The sequence below is a fragment of the Chiloscyllium plagiosum genome, chromosome 33 (genome assembly GCF_004010195.1).
Source record: "Chiloscyllium plagiosum isolate BGI_BamShark_2017 chromosome 33, ASM401019v2, whole genome shotgun sequence".
Lineage (NCBI taxonomy): Eukaryota > Metazoa > Chordata > Chondrichthyes > Orectolobiformes > Hemiscylliidae > Chiloscyllium > Chiloscyllium plagiosum.
In genome coordinates this window covers 32,811,914-32,831,794 of record NC_057742.1, presented here as the reverse complement: position 1 = coordinate 32,831,794, position 19,881 = coordinate 32,811,914, and the positions used below count along the sequence as shown (strand labels likewise).

General features: G+C 44.1%; 1 protein-coding gene across 4 annotated transcripts in view; it reads right to left on the bottom strand.

Annotated features, from left to right (window-relative positions):
• tmem98 (transmembrane protein 98) overlaps positions 1-18,528 on the bottom strand; it is a 56,818-nt gene extending 38,290 nt beyond the window's left edge. For 2 of the 4 annotated variants that reach the window (XM_043675271.1, XM_043675274.1), the window contains exon 1: positions 18,366-18,528. Coding sequence is in view for 1 of the 4 variants with exons in the window: in XM_043675273.1 (XP_043531208.1) it covers positions 15,125-15,150 (26 nt within the window). In the remaining 3 variants the exon portion in view is untranslated. Of the gene's footprint in view, positions 1-15,124; positions 15,216-18,365 lie in introns of those variants that run through there. The other 2 variants (XM_043675273.1, XM_043675272.1) reach the window with 2 other exon arrangements.
• Between the last annotated feature and the right edge of the window lie 1,353 nt (positions 18,529-19,881).

Genomic DNA, 19,881 nt, shown 5'->3' with positions numbered 1-19,881 from the left:
GGTCTCTGGCTATTAACTTCTGCTAATACTACACTCCTATCCAAGCCCCTGATAGACATCAGTGAACTCTCCCTTTAATCATGTTGATACAAAAAGAACAGCTTCTCTGATTCTTGTTCCTTGCTAAAATTCTCCATTCCTGGCAATATCCTTATGAATTTCCTCTGGATTCTCTCCACTACAATCAAATGTTTCCTGCAATATGGTGATCGTAACTGTACACAGTACTTTGCGTGCAACCGAATCAGTGTTTTAGAAAGTTGTGGTACAGTCTCCAGCTAATCCAGTTCACCCTGTGTGACATTAAGAAACAGTTGAAGGCACAAGATACCGCACAGGCTATAAGCCCTGACAGTACCTCAGTAATAAAAGTGCAGACCTGTGCTCCAGACAAACTAGGCCTCAACTCAAGCCATTTCTCGACAGCTTGGATGATGGCATTTAATAGACAAAGTTGAAAGTTGCTCAGCCATACCCTGTCCATATAAAGTTAGACAGATCCAATCCGGCAAATGATTGCCCCAGTTACTCCATTCTCAATCATCAGAAAAGTGATGGAAGGTGTTGTTGATAATGTGATCAAGTGGGACTTGCTTAGCAACAATGTCCTCACTGACATACAGTTTGGTTCTGCCAGGATCACTCAACTCTTTTTTATAGCCTTGGTCCAAACAGGAAAATAGCACTGAACTCAAGATAGGAGATGGCGTCTGTCCTTGATGTCATGGTTGCATTCAACTGAGCGTGACATTAAGGAGTCACCGCAAAACTGAAGTCAATACAATCAGAGAACACACTCTCCACTGGCTAGTATCATGCTGAGCAGAAAAGATAACAGTTGTGGTTATTAGAAGCTAATTATCTCAATTCCAAGACAACAATCCAGGAGTTCCTCTGGATAGTGTCCCAAGCCTAAGCATCTACAACTACTACTTCATTGACCTTCTACTGATTATAAACTCAATAAAAATAAATGTTTGCTGATGATTCACAATATTACAATCATTCACAATTCCTCACATCATGAAGCAGGACTAGTCTATATGCAGCAAGTTTCAGACAACATTTAGACTTGGGTTAATATGTGGCAAGTAATATATGTTCTAAACAAGTGCCTGGTAATGACCATCTCAAACAAGAGAGACTCTAACCATCTGCCCTTGACAATGCTGAGTCCCTCACCAACAACATCCGAAGGATTACCATTGATGTGAAACTAATCTGGGCAGGCTACTTAAATAATGTTGTATTAAGAGTAGTTCAGAGATTAGGAATTCTGTGATGAGTAACTTACCTCCTAATTCCTTAAAGTCATACAGTCATAGAGATGTACAGCGCAGAAACAGATCCTTTGGTTCAACTCATCCATGCTGACCAGGTATCCTAACCTAGTCTAGTCCCATTTGCCAGTATTTGGCTCATATCTCTCTAAACCCTTCATATTCATATACCCATTTAGATCCTTTTAAATATTGTAATAGCACCAGCCTCCACCACATCCTCTGGCAGCTCATTCCATACACGGACCACAGTTTGTGCAAAAGAGTTGCCCTGTAGGTCCCTTTCAAATCTTTCCCCTCTCACTCTAAACCAATACCCTCTAGTTCTAGATTCTCTCAACCCAGGGAAAAGACCTTTCTATTTACCCTATCCATGCCCCTCATGATTTTATAAACCTCCATAAGGTCATCCCTCACCTCCGACATTCTAGAGAAAACAGCTCCAGCCTATTCTAGTTCAGAGATTAGGAATTCTGTGATGAGTAACTTACCTCCTAATTCCTTAAAGTCATACAGTCATAGAGATGTACAGCGCAGAAACAGATCCTTTGGTTCAACTTATCCATGCTGACCAGGTATCCTAACCTAGTCTAGTCCCATTTGCCAGTATTTGGCTCATATCTCTCTAAACCCTTCATATTCATATACCCATCTAGATCCTTTTAAATATTGTAATAGCACCAGCCTCCACCACATCCTCTGGCAGCTCATTCCATGCACGGACCACAGTTTGTGCAAAAAGAGTTGCCCCGTAGGTCCCTTTCAAATCTTTCCCCTCTCACTCTAAACCAATACCCTCTAGTTCTGGATTCTTTCAACCCAGGGAAAAGACCTTTCTATTTACCCTATCTGTGCCCCTCATGATTTTATAAACCTCCATAAGGTCATCCCTCACCTCCGACATTTTAGAGAAAACAGCTCCAGCCTATTCAGCTTCTCCCTATAGCTCAAACTCTCCAACCCTCGCAACATCCTTGTAAATCTTTTCTGAACCCTTTTGAGTTTCACAACATCCTTCCTATAGGATGGAGACCAGAATTGCACGCAATATTCCCAAAGGGGCCTAATCAATGTCTTATTCAACCGCAGCATGATCTCCCAACTCTTATACTCAATGCTCTGACCAATAAAGAAAAGCATACTAAATGCCTTCTTCGCAATCCTATCTACCTGAAACTGCACTTTCAAGAAAATATAACCTGCACTCCTGCACTTTGTACTGAACATCTGCAAGGAACCTGTCAGAAGTGAGACAGAATACACTTCCCCAGTTGAATGCTGTTCTGACAACACTCAAGAAGTCCAACACAATTCAAGACTGGCACCAATCCCATTCTTTCACAAATATTCACTTCCCCCACCACGGTGCAAGATGTATTGCAAAGCGACAAGCCTCCTTCAACCTTCCAAATTCACAACCCGTACCACATAAAAGGTCGAGCGCAGCAGATGGATGAGGGCATCACCTGGAAGTTCCCCTCCAAAGCCACATGCCAATCTAGCTTGGAATATTGCTGTTCCTTCATTGTCACTGGGTCATTTCCTGGAACCTGCTTCCAACGAGTACTGAGAGTGTCTCTCCACCAGATGGAGTGCAGTGACTCAGAAAGATAACGCACCACCTTCTTAAGGGATGGATAACACCGTGCCAACGATATCTATATTCCACAAAACAATCTATAATAACATCTCCTTGCTCTTATAACCCAGGCCAAGGCCAATAAAGGAAATATCCTGTACACCTTCTTGACCATCTACCTGTCCTGCTACTTAAAGTGATCTATAGTCACACACCCTAAGTTGCAGTTCATTTTGCCCCGTGTTTTTGTCGTTGTGCTTCTCAAGGTATACATTGTCATCAAATGAAGACAGACACCTATGATCCTTTGTGGATAATGATCAGCCTATTCTTATGTTTCTGAAGTTTCCTTCCTCACTATCAAATAAATGGCTAAGATTTGCTTCATTTGTCAAAGTTCTTAATCATGGCCACTACAGTTCTGTGTGAAGCACAGATTTATGCAACACATTGCATAAGTCTCAGCTCTGAGTTCTTCAGAGATTCATCAGAAAAAGCTTTCAGTCACAAACACGTTGAATAACCTTAACCCTTTGCTTCCTGCCAATAAACCAAATTTGAATCCAACTACCACTTTCCCGAAGAGTCCATGTGTTTTTAATTTGCTAATGAATCTGCCATGGCAAATGCTTTACTAAAATTTATACAGACTACATCAAAACATGCAACTTTTACCAAATATTCTTGTTACTTCCTCAAAACATGAATTCATTTTAGTCAGACACAAGTAACCCTCAACAAATCCATGGTTAAAGCTCTTATTTAATTCCTGCCTCCCTAAGTGATGATTTATACCATCTCTCAGAATTTTGTCCCAATAATCTTCTCACCACTACAGTGAGACTGACTGGCCTTTAACTACTCGGGATCCTCTTCTTAAGCAACAGTGCATCAACAGTCCACCAATCCTTCAGCAACTCTCCGCTCGAGATGATTGGAAATGGTTATCACAGCCTTTGCTATTTTTTCCCTTGCTTCCCTTAGCAGGCAGGCATACATTTCATAGTGCTGTAGAACAGAAAAGACGACATTCCACCCATTATGTTCAAGATGGTCATCAAACTCCTATCTATTCTAATCCCATTTCCCAGCACATGGCCCATAGCCTTATGTTCTTGGCCTTTCAAGTATCATTCAAATACCTTTTAAATGTTATGATGGTTCCTGCTTTCACTACATTTTCAGGCAGTGAGTTACAGATACCCACCATTCTCTAAGCTGAAATGTTTTTCTTTAAAACCTCTGCAACTTACATTCAATCTATGCCCCATGGTTATATTATAGGATTACAGAAAAATTATAGAATTACAGAATCCCTACAGTGTGGAAGCAGGCCATTCAGCCCATTGAGTCTACACCACCCTCCAAAGAGCATCCCACCCCCAGACGCATGCCCTACCCTATATTCCCCATGGTTAAACCACCTAACCTACATATCTCATGACACGATGGGCAATTTAACATTGCCATTCCCCATAACCTGCACATCTTTGGACTGTGGGAGGAAACGCATGCAGACACAGGGAGACCATACAAACTTCACACAGACAGTTGCCTGGGGGTGGAATCGAACTCAGGTCCCTGGCGCTGTGAGGCAGTAATGCTAACCATTGAGTCACTATGCCACCCTATCATTTTTATCATTCGTTCCTATCTAGCTTACTGATGCCCGTCATAAGTTTGTACACCTCAATCAGATGCCCCAGGAGAATGTGAGGACTGATCAGCGTCAAAACATATAGCACTGGTAAAGCACAGCCAGTCAGGCAGCATCCGAGGAGCAGGAGAAAGTGAGCAATGCAGATGCGGGAGTCCTGATAAAGGGCTTATGCTCGAAACATCAATTCTCCTGCTCCTTGGATGCTGCCTGATTGGCTGTGCTTTTCCAGACTTTTTGACTCAATCAGATCCCCCCCCCTCAGCCTTCTCTGCTCCAGGAACAACAGCTCCAGCCTATCTAGTTACTGTTCATAGCTGAAACTGGCCAGTCTGAGTACCACATCCTGGTGACTCTCCTTTGCACCCTCTCCAGTGCAACCGCATCTTTCCTAAAGTGTAGTGACCAAAATTGCTGTCAACACGCAAAGTCATAGAGATGTACAGCAAGGAAACAGGTGCTTCAGTCCAACCCGTCCATGCCGACCAGATATCCCAACACAATCTAGTCCCATCTGCCAGCACCCAGCCCATATCCCTCCAAACCCTTCCTATTTATATACCCATCCAAATGCCTCTTAAATGTTTCAATTGTACCAGCCTCCACCACATCCTCTGGCAGCTCATTCCATACACGTACCACCCTCTGCGTGAAAAAGTTGCCCCTTAGGTCTCTTTTATATCTTTCCCCTCTCACCCTAAACTTATGCTCTCTAGTTCTGGACTCTCCGACCCCAGGGAAAAAACTTTGCCTATTTACCCTATCCATGCTCCCAACTCCTGTACTCAATACTCTGACCAATAAAGGAAAGCATACCAAACACCTTCGTCTCTATCCTATCTACCTGCAACTCCACTTTCAAGGAGCTATGAACCTGCACTCCAAGGTCTCTTTGTTCAGCAATACTCCCTAGGACCTTACCATTAAGTGTATAACTGCTAAGACTTGCTTTCCCAAAATGCATCACCTCGCATTTATCTGAATTAAACTCCATCTGCCACTTCTCAGCCCATTGGCCCATCTGGTCCAGATCCTGTTGTAATCTGAGGTAACCCTCTTCGCTGTCCACTACACCTCCAATTTTGGTGTCATCTCCAAACTTACTAACTGTACCTCTTATGCTCGCATCCAAATCATTTATGTAACTTTTTAAAAATTTTATTTTATTCGGTTGTTAAATGCCTTAATACTTTCACCCTCGTTATGTTAAACCCATGCAATATTTTGTAGTTCTCCTAATAATCTACAACATCTGCTTCATCCTTTTTTTCTGAAACTAGGTGTGAGATAATGGAAGGTAAATATACAATTGACAATGAGTACCTGATGATTCTACAACAATAAAGCAGACAGAAACTTATTATGAAGCTGGAGTAAGACAACACTAAACAGCTGTATTCAGTAACTTGTATAAGTAGACTAAAGAATGTTACAGTCCTGAAGAAAGTGATTAGATTAGATTACTTACAGTGTGGAAACAGGCCCTTCGGCCCAACAAGTCCACACCGACCCGTTGAAGCGCAACCCACCTCCCTACAATTACCCCTTCACCTAACACTACGGGCAATTTAGCATGGCCAATTCACCTAACCTGCACATTTTTGGATTGTGGGATGAAACTGGAGCACCCGGAGGAAACCCATGCAGACACGGGGAGAATATGCAAACTCCACACAGAGAGTCGCCTGAGATGGCAATTGAACCCAGGTCTCTAGCACTGTGAGGCAGCAGTGCTAACCACTGTGCCACCATGCCACCCACAAGAGAGAGCCTTACTCTACTTTTTTAAACTGAATGTAAAGCCTTCTCTACACTGTCCCAGCAAATACTCCCAGGACAGATATAACACAGGATTCAATACGTACTCTAAACTGAAACTAAAGCCCTCTTGATACTATCTCCATGAAACTCTCCCAGGATGGGGACTGCATGGGGTTAGATGTTCAGTAAAGTTCCCTCTGCTATTTTAAGCTGAAAATACAGCTCTCTCTGCATTGTTCTTCTCAAAAGGACAAAAATGCACATGGGGTGCTAGTGATCAAGGAGTGGTAACCTAGTCAGGAGGGAGTAGCCTTGAAAGGGGATAGGAGTAACTATGACGTTGTCACATACTTTTGGCAAATAGTTTGTGTCATGCCTCCCCGTTGGTCCCACCAGTAAGCTCAGTAGCCCTGGCTACTGTGTGACCAAACGGCTGAGAAAAAGTGCGAGACAGCCGCGGTCCACGCAGACCTGCTCTCAAAAAAAATTATGAGTCTTCCATTATCAATGCAGCAGTCCAGATGGGAAGTGTCCCGGAAAAACAACGTCCCCGCAGCCTTGTCCACAACTGCAAGACGTGATAGCTGAAAATGTGTTGCTGGAAAAGCACAGCAGGTCAGGCAGCATCCAAGGAGCTGGAGAATTGACGTTTCGGGCATGAGCCATTCCTGAAGAAGGGCTCATGCCCGAAACGTCGATTTTCCTGCACCTTGGATGCTGCCTGATCTGCTGCGCTTTTCCAGCAACACATTTTCAGCTCTGATCTCCAGCATCTGCAGTCCTCACTTTCTCCTGCAAGATGTGATAAGTCATTAAGTTTACATGCTTAAAACCCGCAACAAGGTCCATCTCGGTTCAAACCGAGACAAGGACCTTGAGACGATATCTCCTGCCTTATGTGGAGCTGAGACCGGACACCACTTCCCGGGAGCTGACTCGCCTGGTAACGGATGACCCAGATAACGTTGAAGAGGGGGACCGTAAGGGCGGCCCACCCTACAGATGGGGCAAGCATAACTACCCAGACCTTCTACAACAGAAGTTATCAAAACTCAAGTTAGGGCACAGAGTACAAAAAGACCGCAACCGAAACTGGCAATGAAACAGCCGAGACAATGCCTTATGGAAGGAGTTGTTATCGAGCCAGTATACGACAGAACATCTGTCCCAGAGGTAATTATCCACTACCCCGTCGATGGGCTGTTCTGCAAGAACTGCGACACCCTCTTCCCCACAGTGAGCCTGTTCAAGACTCATTTGACTAAAGTGCACAGAGTAAAGAACATTCAAACAAAATGTGACAAAGCAGGAGAGTACCATGCAATCGCCTGCCACTATCCAAAATGCAAAGGCAAGAAACAATCCCCAACAGGGGACTTTGCATGCAGCGCATGTGACCAACAGTTTTCTACTCAGTCGGGCCTTGGTCAACACAAGAGGCACAGACACCCTATTCTGCAGAATGAAAAACAACTCAAACCTGCACCCAAAGTCAAGGGCAAACCGTGGAGAAGTGATCGCGTATGGTCACAGGAGAAGGTGGTACTCCTGAGGGAACTGCAAGTGAGATTTGCAGGATGCAAGTTCATAAATAAATCAATCACCAGCTTCCTGAAATCAAAAACCCTGAAACAAATCTCAGATAAATGCAGACTCCTGGCATACAGCCCAACGGAGGTCCAAACCCCAAACGAGTCAATGACAGGTAACGACTCGCACGAATCAGAGGCAGAGAGTGTCCAGGAAAATCCCAACGATCAAAACCTGGGCCAAAGAGCCAGCCGAACAACACCGGCTTCGAGCCCTAAACACAGAGACATAGATGACCAGCTTACACAAGCTGAGGAGCTCTTGAGCACGAGGAATGACCTTGACATCTTGCCCTCGGAGTTGGACGAGTGGAAAGCATTACTGACCTGCTAATGAAAAGGAGGAAAGGACAGAGCAAATGAAGAGGCCTAAAAAAGACCAGGCCAAAAGAGACAAAAAGACCGGTAACAATACCGGAGACAAAAAATGATGGGCAGCACATAGAGCACTGTTCAGAGTGACACAGCAGCTATACAAAACTAACCAGCGCCAACTCGCTCACGAGATCATGGGGGCGCCGACCTCATCTGCTTGTCCTCTCTCAAAAAAGGAATTGGAGACATGTTTCCATGAGAAACTGTCATCGCCAAACCAAAAATCAAACATTAATGAGTACACCTCATACACCGGTAAAGTTGATGACGGGTCCTTGATGAAACCCATAGAGGGAGAAGAGGTTGAAACAGCCATCAAGGGGATTGATGAGAACAGTACCGCTGGACCAGACAGCCTGGAACTGCAGGACACAAGAGCAATCCACGAACAAGAGGAAACTCGTCTACCCCGCCTCTTCTCCCTATGACTAAAGTCAAGCACGATACCCAATTCACCAAAAAAGAGTCAAACGGTCTTGATTCCTAACTGCGAGGATAAATACCATATGAAAAGCATTGACAACTGGCGACCAATAACTATCTGTCCAATGCTGCTGCGACTGCTCACGAAATTAATGGCAAAACGCTTTAGTGAAACAATCGAAATAAACCCCAGGCAAAAGGGGTTCCTAGCAGCCACTCCTGGATTCAATGAAAACATTGTCATCCTCGAAAACATCATTAAGGGAGCAAAACACAACCACAAGGACCTCGGAGTTGTCTTTGTCGATCTGGCGAAAGTGATTGACTCGGTTGGGCACAAACTATTAATCACTGCCTTGCAAAGAGTACAACTCCCCAAAGCCTTTGTAGGTCTTATCAAAGGCCTCTATCAAAGACCTTCCACAGTGGTGGAAGGGAACGGAAACTTTACCACCCGAATAAACATTGAGAGGGGCGTAAAGCAAGGCAACCCACTCTCACCAATCTTGTATAACATTGCTTTGGATCCGTTGGTATGCTCTCTGGAGAAGGCCAGCTCAGGGTCGCCATGCCCCTGGCGGCAGAAGTGTCAACTGCTCAACTTTGGCCTTTGAGGATGACATTGCCCTTCTAAGCAACTCCCACACCAGAATGGCAAGGAATCTGAAGTTGCTCCAGGCATACTGTGACCATACAGGTCTCAGTATTAACATCGCGAAGACAACGGGATTCCACTTTACATTTAAAAGGAAGATCTTCTTATACAATCACTTCGCAAACTGAAAGCTGTGAGATGGATCCATAGCCTAGATACCCCCAGGTGACACAGAGAAATACCTGGGTGCCCATATTGATCCGTGGGCAGGTGTGGCAGAAGGGGAGTGGGAGGAGAAGCTTAAGTCCTGGGTTAAAGGAATACAGGCAGCACCACTCCAACCACGACAACGGATAGCAATTCTGAAAACACATGTCATCCCCAGACTGTATTTCCACTTGATCACTGTATTTCCACTTGATCCTAGCAGACGCATCTCAGACTACCCTCACAAAACTGGACCAAAAAATCCGTAACGCCACCAAAGAATTCCTACACCTCCCACCTCATACCACTGATGGCGTCCTGTATACCAGTAACAGGAACGGCGGTCTCGGCGTCCCAAAACTGGAAGTGCAGATTCCATCTGCGAATGTTCGCAAACGCGAGGCCCTTGAGATGTCCAGTGATGTGGTCATTCGGGCCTCCTTTCAGTATAAAGGAGAGTGCAACACAGACACCGTTGTGGGACTGCGAGACCTCAAGGTCCTAAAAGAAATTTAAAATATCCTACCCAGCAGCCGTAATGGCGGCGAGGAGGAAATGGACCCGATGACCAACATCATACACCAGCACGCCAGGCGGCAGACGCTGGACAACAGAAACCACCCAACAGGTATGCAGGCTGGAGGGAATGGGAATTCGAAAAGTTGCAAAAACTGGAATGTCAAGGGGCATGCATCCAGTACTTTAGAGACGACAAGATCGCTAACTCATGGTTAAAAGCAGTAAAGCAGCAAAAATCCTCTAGGTTTATAAACAGCTTGCTCCTGCGGTGTAATCTATACCCGACAAGAGCTACACAATCTGGAGGAAGACTAAATCAAAACAAACTGCGCTGAAGGCGTGAGACGGCATCGAGACAATCTCACAGATCTCAGGATGCTGCCCATTTGTAAAAAAACGCTCGCATAAAATGCCATAACAAGATCGCTGACCAGTTGCAAAAACATGTCAGTAAGTACGGCTGGATATGGTACGTGGAGCCCAGATTGTTCGCAAAAGATGGCTCCCTATGGAAACCCGATCTTATATTTAGGAAAGAGCAAAAGATCGCGGTAGTAGGTGTCACAATGTGGTACGAAAATGACAGTAAAGCACCGGAAATGGCATGACGTGAAAAACGTGGCAAGTACAAACACCTGAATGTCGAGATAATGGAATTCACAGGAGGCTTGGATCCCAAGCACGTTGGCTTCATAATGGGCACACGAGGCAAGTGGCTGGGCATGAATAACTGCCTCATGAAATTCCTCGGCATCGAGAGATTTGAGACCTTCGCCCAAAAGACATCAAGACTCACATTGTCACTGACACTCGAAATATTACAACTCTTCAGTGACAAGTGAGCAAACAACCAAGAAAGTGATAGCACCGAGACAAGGATCGGCTAACCCCCACCAAAAAAAGATATAAAAATAAAAATAAAAAAAGGGGGCACGATCCACTAACACCAAGGCAGGTCGGAGACCCCCACTGACAAAAAACCACCCGAGTCTCATATAACACCAGTACCATCCGGCCCTTGGTCTGTGGTGATGCTGGAGAGTCCAAGACATCGACGAGCAATGTGAAGACTCGAATAAGGCACTCCTGTGAGTGTTTCAAAATAGACAAATACAGAGACAATAGATGATTCAGTGAGTCAATAAATCATGCTATCAGCAGTGTTAGCATAAAGCATACTGAAACAACCATCATATTAAAACAAGATTCAAAGTATTCGTTAAGAACCATTTCCACATCGTGCATCTCCACACACAGCTTCCCTTTATGGTATTTAGTTGTCCCTGATCTTTTCCTGATTACTTTATGCTCTTGCTCTTCATGTGTAAGTTTTCTCTGATTCCATTTGTCAATACTTTCTCAACTTTCTCACCTTAGGAACTTTATTGTCCACCTGAGAGGGCAAACAGGGCTCCAGTTTAACCTCTCATAGTCGCAGCTCCAATATAAAGGCAATCCCCCAGAATGCAATGGTCTAGTATGTCAAACTTTGCCACTCAAGAGAATTGTAGATTTCAGATTGGTAAACACAAGGTCCTCCAATTCGGGTTTCAGATTCAAAAATCTAAATATTCCTTAATTCCGAGATAGGAGGAATTGTGGAGAATCAAAAGGATTTAGGATTAGCGATACAAAATTCACTAAAACTAGTGCACTGCTACAAACAAATAATCAAAAAAGCTAAAAGGATGTTAGGATTTATTTTAAAAGAGATTGATCACAAAGTGCTGGTCTTGGTTAAATCTTTAGTTTTGGGCTCTAAACTTCAGAAAAGATGTATTAGTCTTGAAGGGATGCAGCAAAGACTGAAAACTTAGTTTCAATTCTAAGTTTAAACAGTTAAAGGATGATTTAATTAACAAGCTAAAAATTATAGTCAAGTTGAAACACTGCAGATGATGGAAATCTGAAATAAAACAGAAAGTCCTGCAGGTCTATCAGCAGTGTAAAGACAGAAACAAGATTAACATTTCAAGTCTGCGATGACAATTCTTTGGAATCTAGAATTAATCCGTACAGAAGACGACTTTTGGCTCATCAAGTCTGCACTAACTCAACTACCTTAAATCTACACTCGTCCCACCTTTTAGCATTTGGCCTATAACTTTGATTATTTCAGGTATTCATCCAAAAATTGTACACAGATTGTGAGGTTTCCTGCCTCAATTACTGTCCCAGGCAGGTCATTTCAGACTCCCTCTGGGTGAAACGTTTTTTCCCCCTAACTCTTCTCTAAACCTCCCACCTTTCCTCTTAAAATTATGCCCCCTTTATTATTTTGTAATCAACCAGTTCAGCAATGTTATAACATACCACTGGAGCATGTATGACTTGAACCCAAGCCTCCTGTCCCCAGTGCAATATCACTGCGCCACAAGGGTCCTATTTCCCCCCACCCTCCCCATTGTAACTGACTCTTCAATTAAGTGGAACAATTGCTTTCTATCTAACCTATCTGTACCCCTCATAGTTTGATACACTTCAATTAAGTCCCTCCTCACTCTTAGCTGCTTTAAAGAAAACAACCTGAGCGCATCCAGCCTCTCTTCGTAGCTACTAGGCAGCATCCTGGTAATCTCCTCTTCACCTCCTCCAGTGCAATGATATCCTTCCTATAGTGCAGTGACCAGAGTTGCACACAATACTCCAGCTGTGGCCTAACCAAAGTTTCGTACAGCTCCAACACAACATCCCTGCTCTACAGGCGAAAGTGAGGACTGCAGATGCTGGAGATCAGACTCAAGGTTAGTGTGGTGCAGGTCAGGCAGCATCCAAAGCGCAGGATGCACCCTGCTCTTATAATCTATGCCACGGCCAATAAAAGCAAGAGTGCTATATGCCTTTTTAACTACCCTATTAACCTGTCCTGCTGCCTTCACTGAACAGTGGACAAGCACCAAGATCAGTCTGTTTCTCTGAGCTTGCGAGAACTGAGAAGTTCTGAAGAAGAATCATTTTGAACATGAAACATTAATTCTATTTCTCTGTCCACAGTTGCTGCTAAACTGCTGAGTTTCTCCAGTGATTTATGTGAACAATCATAGTGGCTTGCTATATTGTATGGAGGTCCAGCCAATATTGGCTTTCTGTATTTCAAACAGGACAAGCTACATAGGATTTCCACCTAGCCTGCACATCCCTGGACACCATGGGAAGTTTAGTACGGCCAATCCATCTAACCCACACACATTTGCTGTGGGAGGAAACTGGAGCACCCAGAAGCAACTCATGCAGACACAGGGAGACGTGATGAAAGGCTTTTGCCCAAAACATCGATTTTCCTGCTCCTTGGATGCTGCCTGACCTGCTGTGCTTTTCCAGCACATCTCTAATGCAGACTCGGGTTTCCAGCATCAGCAGTCCTCGTTTTTACCACAGGGAGAATATGCAAATCCCACACAGACAGTTGCCCAAGGCTGGATTTGAACCTGGGTCCCAGGCGCTGTGAGGCAGCAGTGCTCCCCACTGAACAATCATGCCACTCCTTCACTGGTTCACCTTAGTCTGCTGGGGTGAATAAAAACATGTTGAGCCACTATTTGGCAGGGAAATGATCTTTCCTGTCCTGGCTAATAATCCACCATCAACCAACATCATAAAATACAGATGATCTGGTTATTATGACCGCTCATTTCTGCTTGTGGGAGTTTGCTGTATACAAATTGGCTGCTGCCATTCCTACATTACTCTTGTGACTACATTTCAAGAAGGACTTAATTGGCAGTAAAACACTTTGATGTGTCTGTTGGCTTGGTAAAATGTTATAGAAATGTAATTCTCCTTCTGTTCCTTCCTGATCTTTCACATTCTATTCTCTGCAACTCTCAGGCAGAACACCCGCACATTCACTCTTCATGTACACTTCACCACAGTCTGGCAGGGTTATTCAACCCCATGGATAGCTTCACAACTGAAGCTGACTTTATGGTCGAGAGTGTCAAATTCCTAGGAGTAAGGATCACCAACAATCTGGTCTAAACCTGTTGACGCAGCAGTCAAGAAAGCATAATAACACCTCTATTTCTTCAGGAGGCTGAGGAAATTTGACATGCCCATAGGACCCTCGCCAACTTTTGTAGAAGCACCATAGAAAGCATCCTATCTGGATGCATCATGGTTTGGTATGGTAACTGCTTTGCCCAGGACCATAAGAAACTATAGAGAGTTGTGAACACTGCCCAGTTTATCAGACAAGCCAATCTTCCATTCATTGACTCCATCTACACTTCTCACTGTTTCAGAAAGGCAGCCAATGTAATCAAAGACCCCTTCCAACCTGGTTAAAATCTCTTCCAACCTCTTCCATTGAGCAGAGGACACAAAAGCTTAAAAACATGAAACAATAGATTCAAGAACAGCTTCGGCCCTGCTGTTGTTAGGCTTCTGAATGGAGCTTTCAAATTTTAAATTTAATGTTGACCTCCCTCTTTGTACCTTCTCTGCAGCCATAACATTGAATTCTTCGCTCTGTTCTATCACCCTAATACACTGTGGTTTGACCTGCCTGTATTACAAGCTAAACAAATAAATCAAATCAGATCGAATCAAAAACTGGCCCAACACCATCATATATATCCAATATCAACCAGAGAGCACTGCACAAGGACCAGAAATGTCAACTAAAGTTCCCTCTGGTTCTATTACTGAGATCAAAGAATTCAACTCAGGTTATGAACCAAACCCAGGAATTTCACCTCGTGGTTGAGGCATAATTCAGGCAGTTCATTTTCTCAGCTAATAGTTAACAACTAATTCCGTGACAAATCAGCCGCACAGATCAACCAACCAAACTGAGTTCTCTGTCGACCATTACTTACTGCTTCAAGTACGATCAGAACTTGATAGCCATCTCTTGGTCAGCGTAGGGTTTTCTCTCTGGCCCCTAAATTACTTCAAGCTGAGAAAGTATCACTTGCCCCGCTTCTCTCATCTCCATTGGTGCTGATATCGTTTTACAATCATTTAGGAAATACCCACTAGCATGAATTCCAAGTCATATACAGTGAACTTCTTCCAACTGGCTTGTTGCACTTCACAGAAAAACAACACACACACACACCAGGTCTCATCTGAGGGAATAATGCATGTCAGAGTCACAGGCTTTGGCGATTAAATCCTCTGTTTACTTCACTGTATTACCTTACTTGAACGGCACTTCTCAACATTTGTAATTCTCCCCCCGGTCTTCGACCTGAACTATGACTTCCGCACAGGCTCCAATCATTTGGAAAGCAAACAGCACAGGCTTGGTTTGACATTTGACCCAATCACTAACTAAGAAATACAACAGTACACAGACGGTGACAGCTCCCAGCACTGACTGCTTGGGGCGAGTATTTCAATAATATCACTCTGCTTTCAGAACCTTTGATCGGTCATTTAAAAGAAGACCAGGAAGTTTATTTATTGGTGTTGAGCACGATTATTTGCAGCAGCAAAGAGTTTTCCCCTTAGTTGCTACCCAGTTTCTCTCTGTAAAATGCTTCAGGAGATTTTGTTTTGTTCAGGGAACAACATAAGTGAGAATGAATTTATACTCTAAACTAATGATTCACACAGGAACGTAGTCATTGGGTCAGGTAGAGAATGATAGCGACCCCACCATCCTCAAAACATTACAACCCTTTCCCCAATCCACTGTTCCCTGTTGCAGACCTCTGTCATAATGCATATAATGCATTAACCATATGAAACATAGATAACAGGAATAGGCCATTGGGCCCTTTAGGGAGGAGAATATGTTTTCTCCTTTTCAACCATGGGATATGAACATCACTGGCAAGGGCTGCATTTGTTGCCCATCCAAATTACCTTTGCAACCAGCTACGAGTAACTATATTGTTGGAGTCAGGAGGCACAAGTGGCCAGATCAGGTAAGGACAGCAGGCATCTATCCCACAGTGAACCAGATATACTTTTTAATGCAATTCTGGTCTCCTTCCTATCAGAAGGATGTTGTGAAACTTGAAAGGGTTCAGAAAAGATTTACAAGGATGTTGCCAGGGTTGGAGGGTTTGAGCTATGGGGAGAGGTTGAATAGGCTAGGGCTGTTTTCCCTGGAGCGTTGGAGGCTGAGGGGTGACCTTATAGGGGTTAAAAAAATCATGAGGTGCATGGATAGGGTAAATAAACAAGGTTATTTCCCTGAGGTGAGAGAGTCCAAAACAAGAGGGTATTGGTTTAGGGTGAGGGGAAAGATATAAAAGAGACCTAAAGGGCAACTTTGTCATGCAGAGTGTGGTGCGTGTATGGAATGAGCTGCCAGAGGAAGTGGTGGAGGCTAGCACAATTGCAACATTTAAAAGGTATGGGTTTATGAATAGGAAGGGTTTGGAGTGATATGGGCAGGTGGGACTACATTGGGTTGGGGTATCTGGACAGAATGGAGGAGTTGGACTGGTGGTGGAGGCTAGCACAATTGCAACATTTAAAAGGTATGGGTTTATGAATAGGAAGGGTTTGGAGTGATATGGGCTGAGTGATGGCAGGTGGGAGTACATTGGGTTGGGGTATCTGGACAGAATGGAGGAGTTGGACTGAAGGGTCTGTTGCCGTGCTGTACATCTCTATGACTCTATAACAGCAATCAATGATTGTTACATGGTCATTATCACTGAGATTTGTTTCAATTGCAGAGAAAGGTTCTGAGGTAGCGTCACCAGACCCAAAATTTAACTTTGATTTCTCTTCACAGATGCTGCCAGACCAGCTGAACATTTCCAGCAAATTCTGTTTTTGTTTCAGTTGCAGAGTGTTGCTGGAAGTTGAACCCATGGTAGGATTTGAATCTCCATAGGATTAACCATTAATCACAATTTCCCTTTTATATTTCAAAACTATACTTTATTCATAGAAAATCTGAATATACGTATACTGTCACTAGAGCAGTTCAGTTCTGTACAGTCTTAGCAAATGATGAAGAAACAAACATTGAAGTTTGATTTTCCCAGCATTTCCAACAAATCCAAAGGCTGTTTTTACTTATGCAAAATACTATATACATATATTTAAGGCACCAGGAGAGTCCAATAACTGAACAGACCCCCATTATACATTGGCAGAAAGAGCTGAGACAGTGATCTTTCCCCACTGCACCTTTGTGGCAGCTACCCCAAGCTTTAGTGTGTTCCTCAGCACCTAGTCCTGGACCTTAGAATATGCCAGACTGCAACACTTGGGTCGAGGTCATTCCTTGGTCTGGAATCACACAACACCAGGTTATTGTCCAATAGGTTTATTTGAAAGTGCAAGCTTTCGGAGCACTGCTCCTTCCTCAGGTAGTTACCTGCTGAAGGAGCAGTGCTACGAAAGCTTGTACTTCCAAATAAATCAGTTGGATGATAAATTGGTGTTGTGTGATTTTTAACTCTGTCCACCTCAGTCCAACACCGGCACCTCCACATCTTGCTGTGGAAGACCAACAAGTTTCAGATAAAAGAGCATCTTTCACCGAGTCAATGGTCCTCCAGACAGTTGCTATTTGTCTCCATGTGCGTCCTAAGAACAGACCATAGAGCACAGAGTCCTGTGTTACGGAGCTACTCGGGATGATCCTTGACAAAAACCACTGTATCTTTCTCCAGACTTCCTTTGTAAAGTCACATTCCAGTAGGCGATGTTTGACAGTTTCTACCCGCGCCCCCGCAGCCACTTGGAGGTCAGTGTGCAGTGGCGCAGAGAGACCAGGCGTACATGAAGGATCTCCCCGATAATGTCCTTCTTGCCAACAGCCAAACAACATTTTGGTGCCTGTTGGAAAGTTCTGGCAATGAGACATTCTGCCAAATGACTTGGCCAGCTTTTCCCCCAAAAGGAAAAAGTACAAAGAAAAAAGTTCTGCTGGAAATGATTTAATGTTAAATGTGAACTGATCTGAAAGCAATTTAAATCACACACGGAAATGGGTAGAATTCAATCAAGCCATGACATTAAAACTGAGGGAGTTTTTCTGGTTTAACTTGAGATGCAGTAAATCTGCAGAGATTTGCCAGCACAGAAAAGTCTTCAGAACAGCCTGCCCAAAACCCTTCAGAAATGTCTGTGTGCATCGAGTACACAGCATAGCTTAATATTAAGGTGGAGGGGTTGGCTGTTCACACTCCCACTCTGTGGCTGAAAGACTTTCACATCAGACACTACATTCCAGTCTTTGGGTCCCTGACCAGTGAACGAACAATTTCGCAAAGGCCTGTCAGAATGTAACTGAGTCCAGCCAAAGCTCAGAGTGACGGTACTGGCGGCTCGTCAGCACCCAGGAATTCCTGTATAACTGACTGCACACAGCAAAGTCAGATAATGGCTCGCAAGGCAGTAAGGGGCCGCCCCTTACTCAGAAAGGTGGCAAGCTTCCTCACACACAGATTTCAGAACAGGTACTTACACTGCAGTTAGTCCGGAGCACGCTGCATGGCAGACAGGGGACGGCTGTTAGAGTTTTTTTTAACAAAGCTGGCGAAGGTAACAAAACCATCGGCAGAAAATAAGAATGAGGTACCCTGGAATGTTGCTAATGCCTTTAATAGGATCAGTGCACAATGCAGCAAAAGATGTCTCCTCCCCCTACTGTACTGAGCAACTCCACGAAATTCAAACACATCTCCCCTCCTCCCACCCTCAAAGCTACAGACATAACTTCTACCGAGCAAACATTTCCATGCAACACAGAAGCATTTACTGCTCTCTGTAACCTTTCACTGAGCACTGCGCATGAAGCTGCGGGAATGTTCCTTATTAACCCCTGCACACACTCAGCCAAGATTGTTTTTAACACAAAGCTACAGCCTGAAGCTGGTGTTGGTACGTGATCAGAGGAGAGGGGTCAGTGGTGTATGGGCGGGAGAGTAGTACTGTGCGGGCAGAAGGAAGCTGTTGCTTTTACTAATCAGAGATAGCAATAGTTGTTTGATAAATGCTTAGATTGAGGAAAAGGGCGGGGTAGAGTTTCATGGAAAATGGCCTCTTGGCCCATCGAGCATATACAGGCTGTTTGGAATTATATAATTCCTACAATGCCAAACTAGTGCCATCAATTCTACACCAACTCTTCAAAGAGCATCCCACCCAAACACAGCCCCCAATCCCTTAAACCCCACATTTGCCAAGCTTAATCCACCTAGCCTGCACCTCCCTGAACACCAAGGGCAATTTAGCATGGCTATTCCAGCTAGCCTGCACATCTTTGGACTGAGGGAGGAAACATAGAACATGAAAACGCCACACAGTCAGTCACTGAGGATGGAATCAAATCGGGCGCAATGAGCCAGCAGTGCTAACCACTGAGCCACCCACTTGTAGAACAAAATAGCCAGTCCTGTTGCTTTACTTTTTCCCCAAAGCCCCAGCATGTTAATTTTCCTGAAATGCTCATCCAACCGTTTTTGGAATCGTTGGTGGCCTCTGCTTCCACTGGCCTTTCAGGCCGAAGGTTCATTACAACTCAATGCATAAAATTTCTCTCTCACCTCTTCTCTGTACCTCTTGGCCAAAAGCTCCAATCCATGTGTAACATGGATATAGTACCACCCTGGTAAAAACAATGACTGCAGATGCTGGAAACCAGATTTTGGATTAGTGGTGCTGGAAGAGCACAGCAGTTCAGGCAGCATCCGAGGAGCAGCAAAATAAAGCCCTTCATCAGGAATAAATCATCAGGAAATCTGCAGTCATTGTTTTTACCTCGTGAGGTTTATCTTACCAGCCATGATCTCATTGAGTGGGAGAGAAGATTCGATGGGCTGAATGGCCTACTTCTGTGCCTTTGACTTGACATTTTCATTGTCTTTCGCACTCAGGTCTTAATACACTGCAGTCGTGTTTGGACCAATAAAGCATATTAATTGCAGACATTTCTTTGACATTGGGCAAAAGTGAGGACTGCAGATGCTGGAGATTAGAGT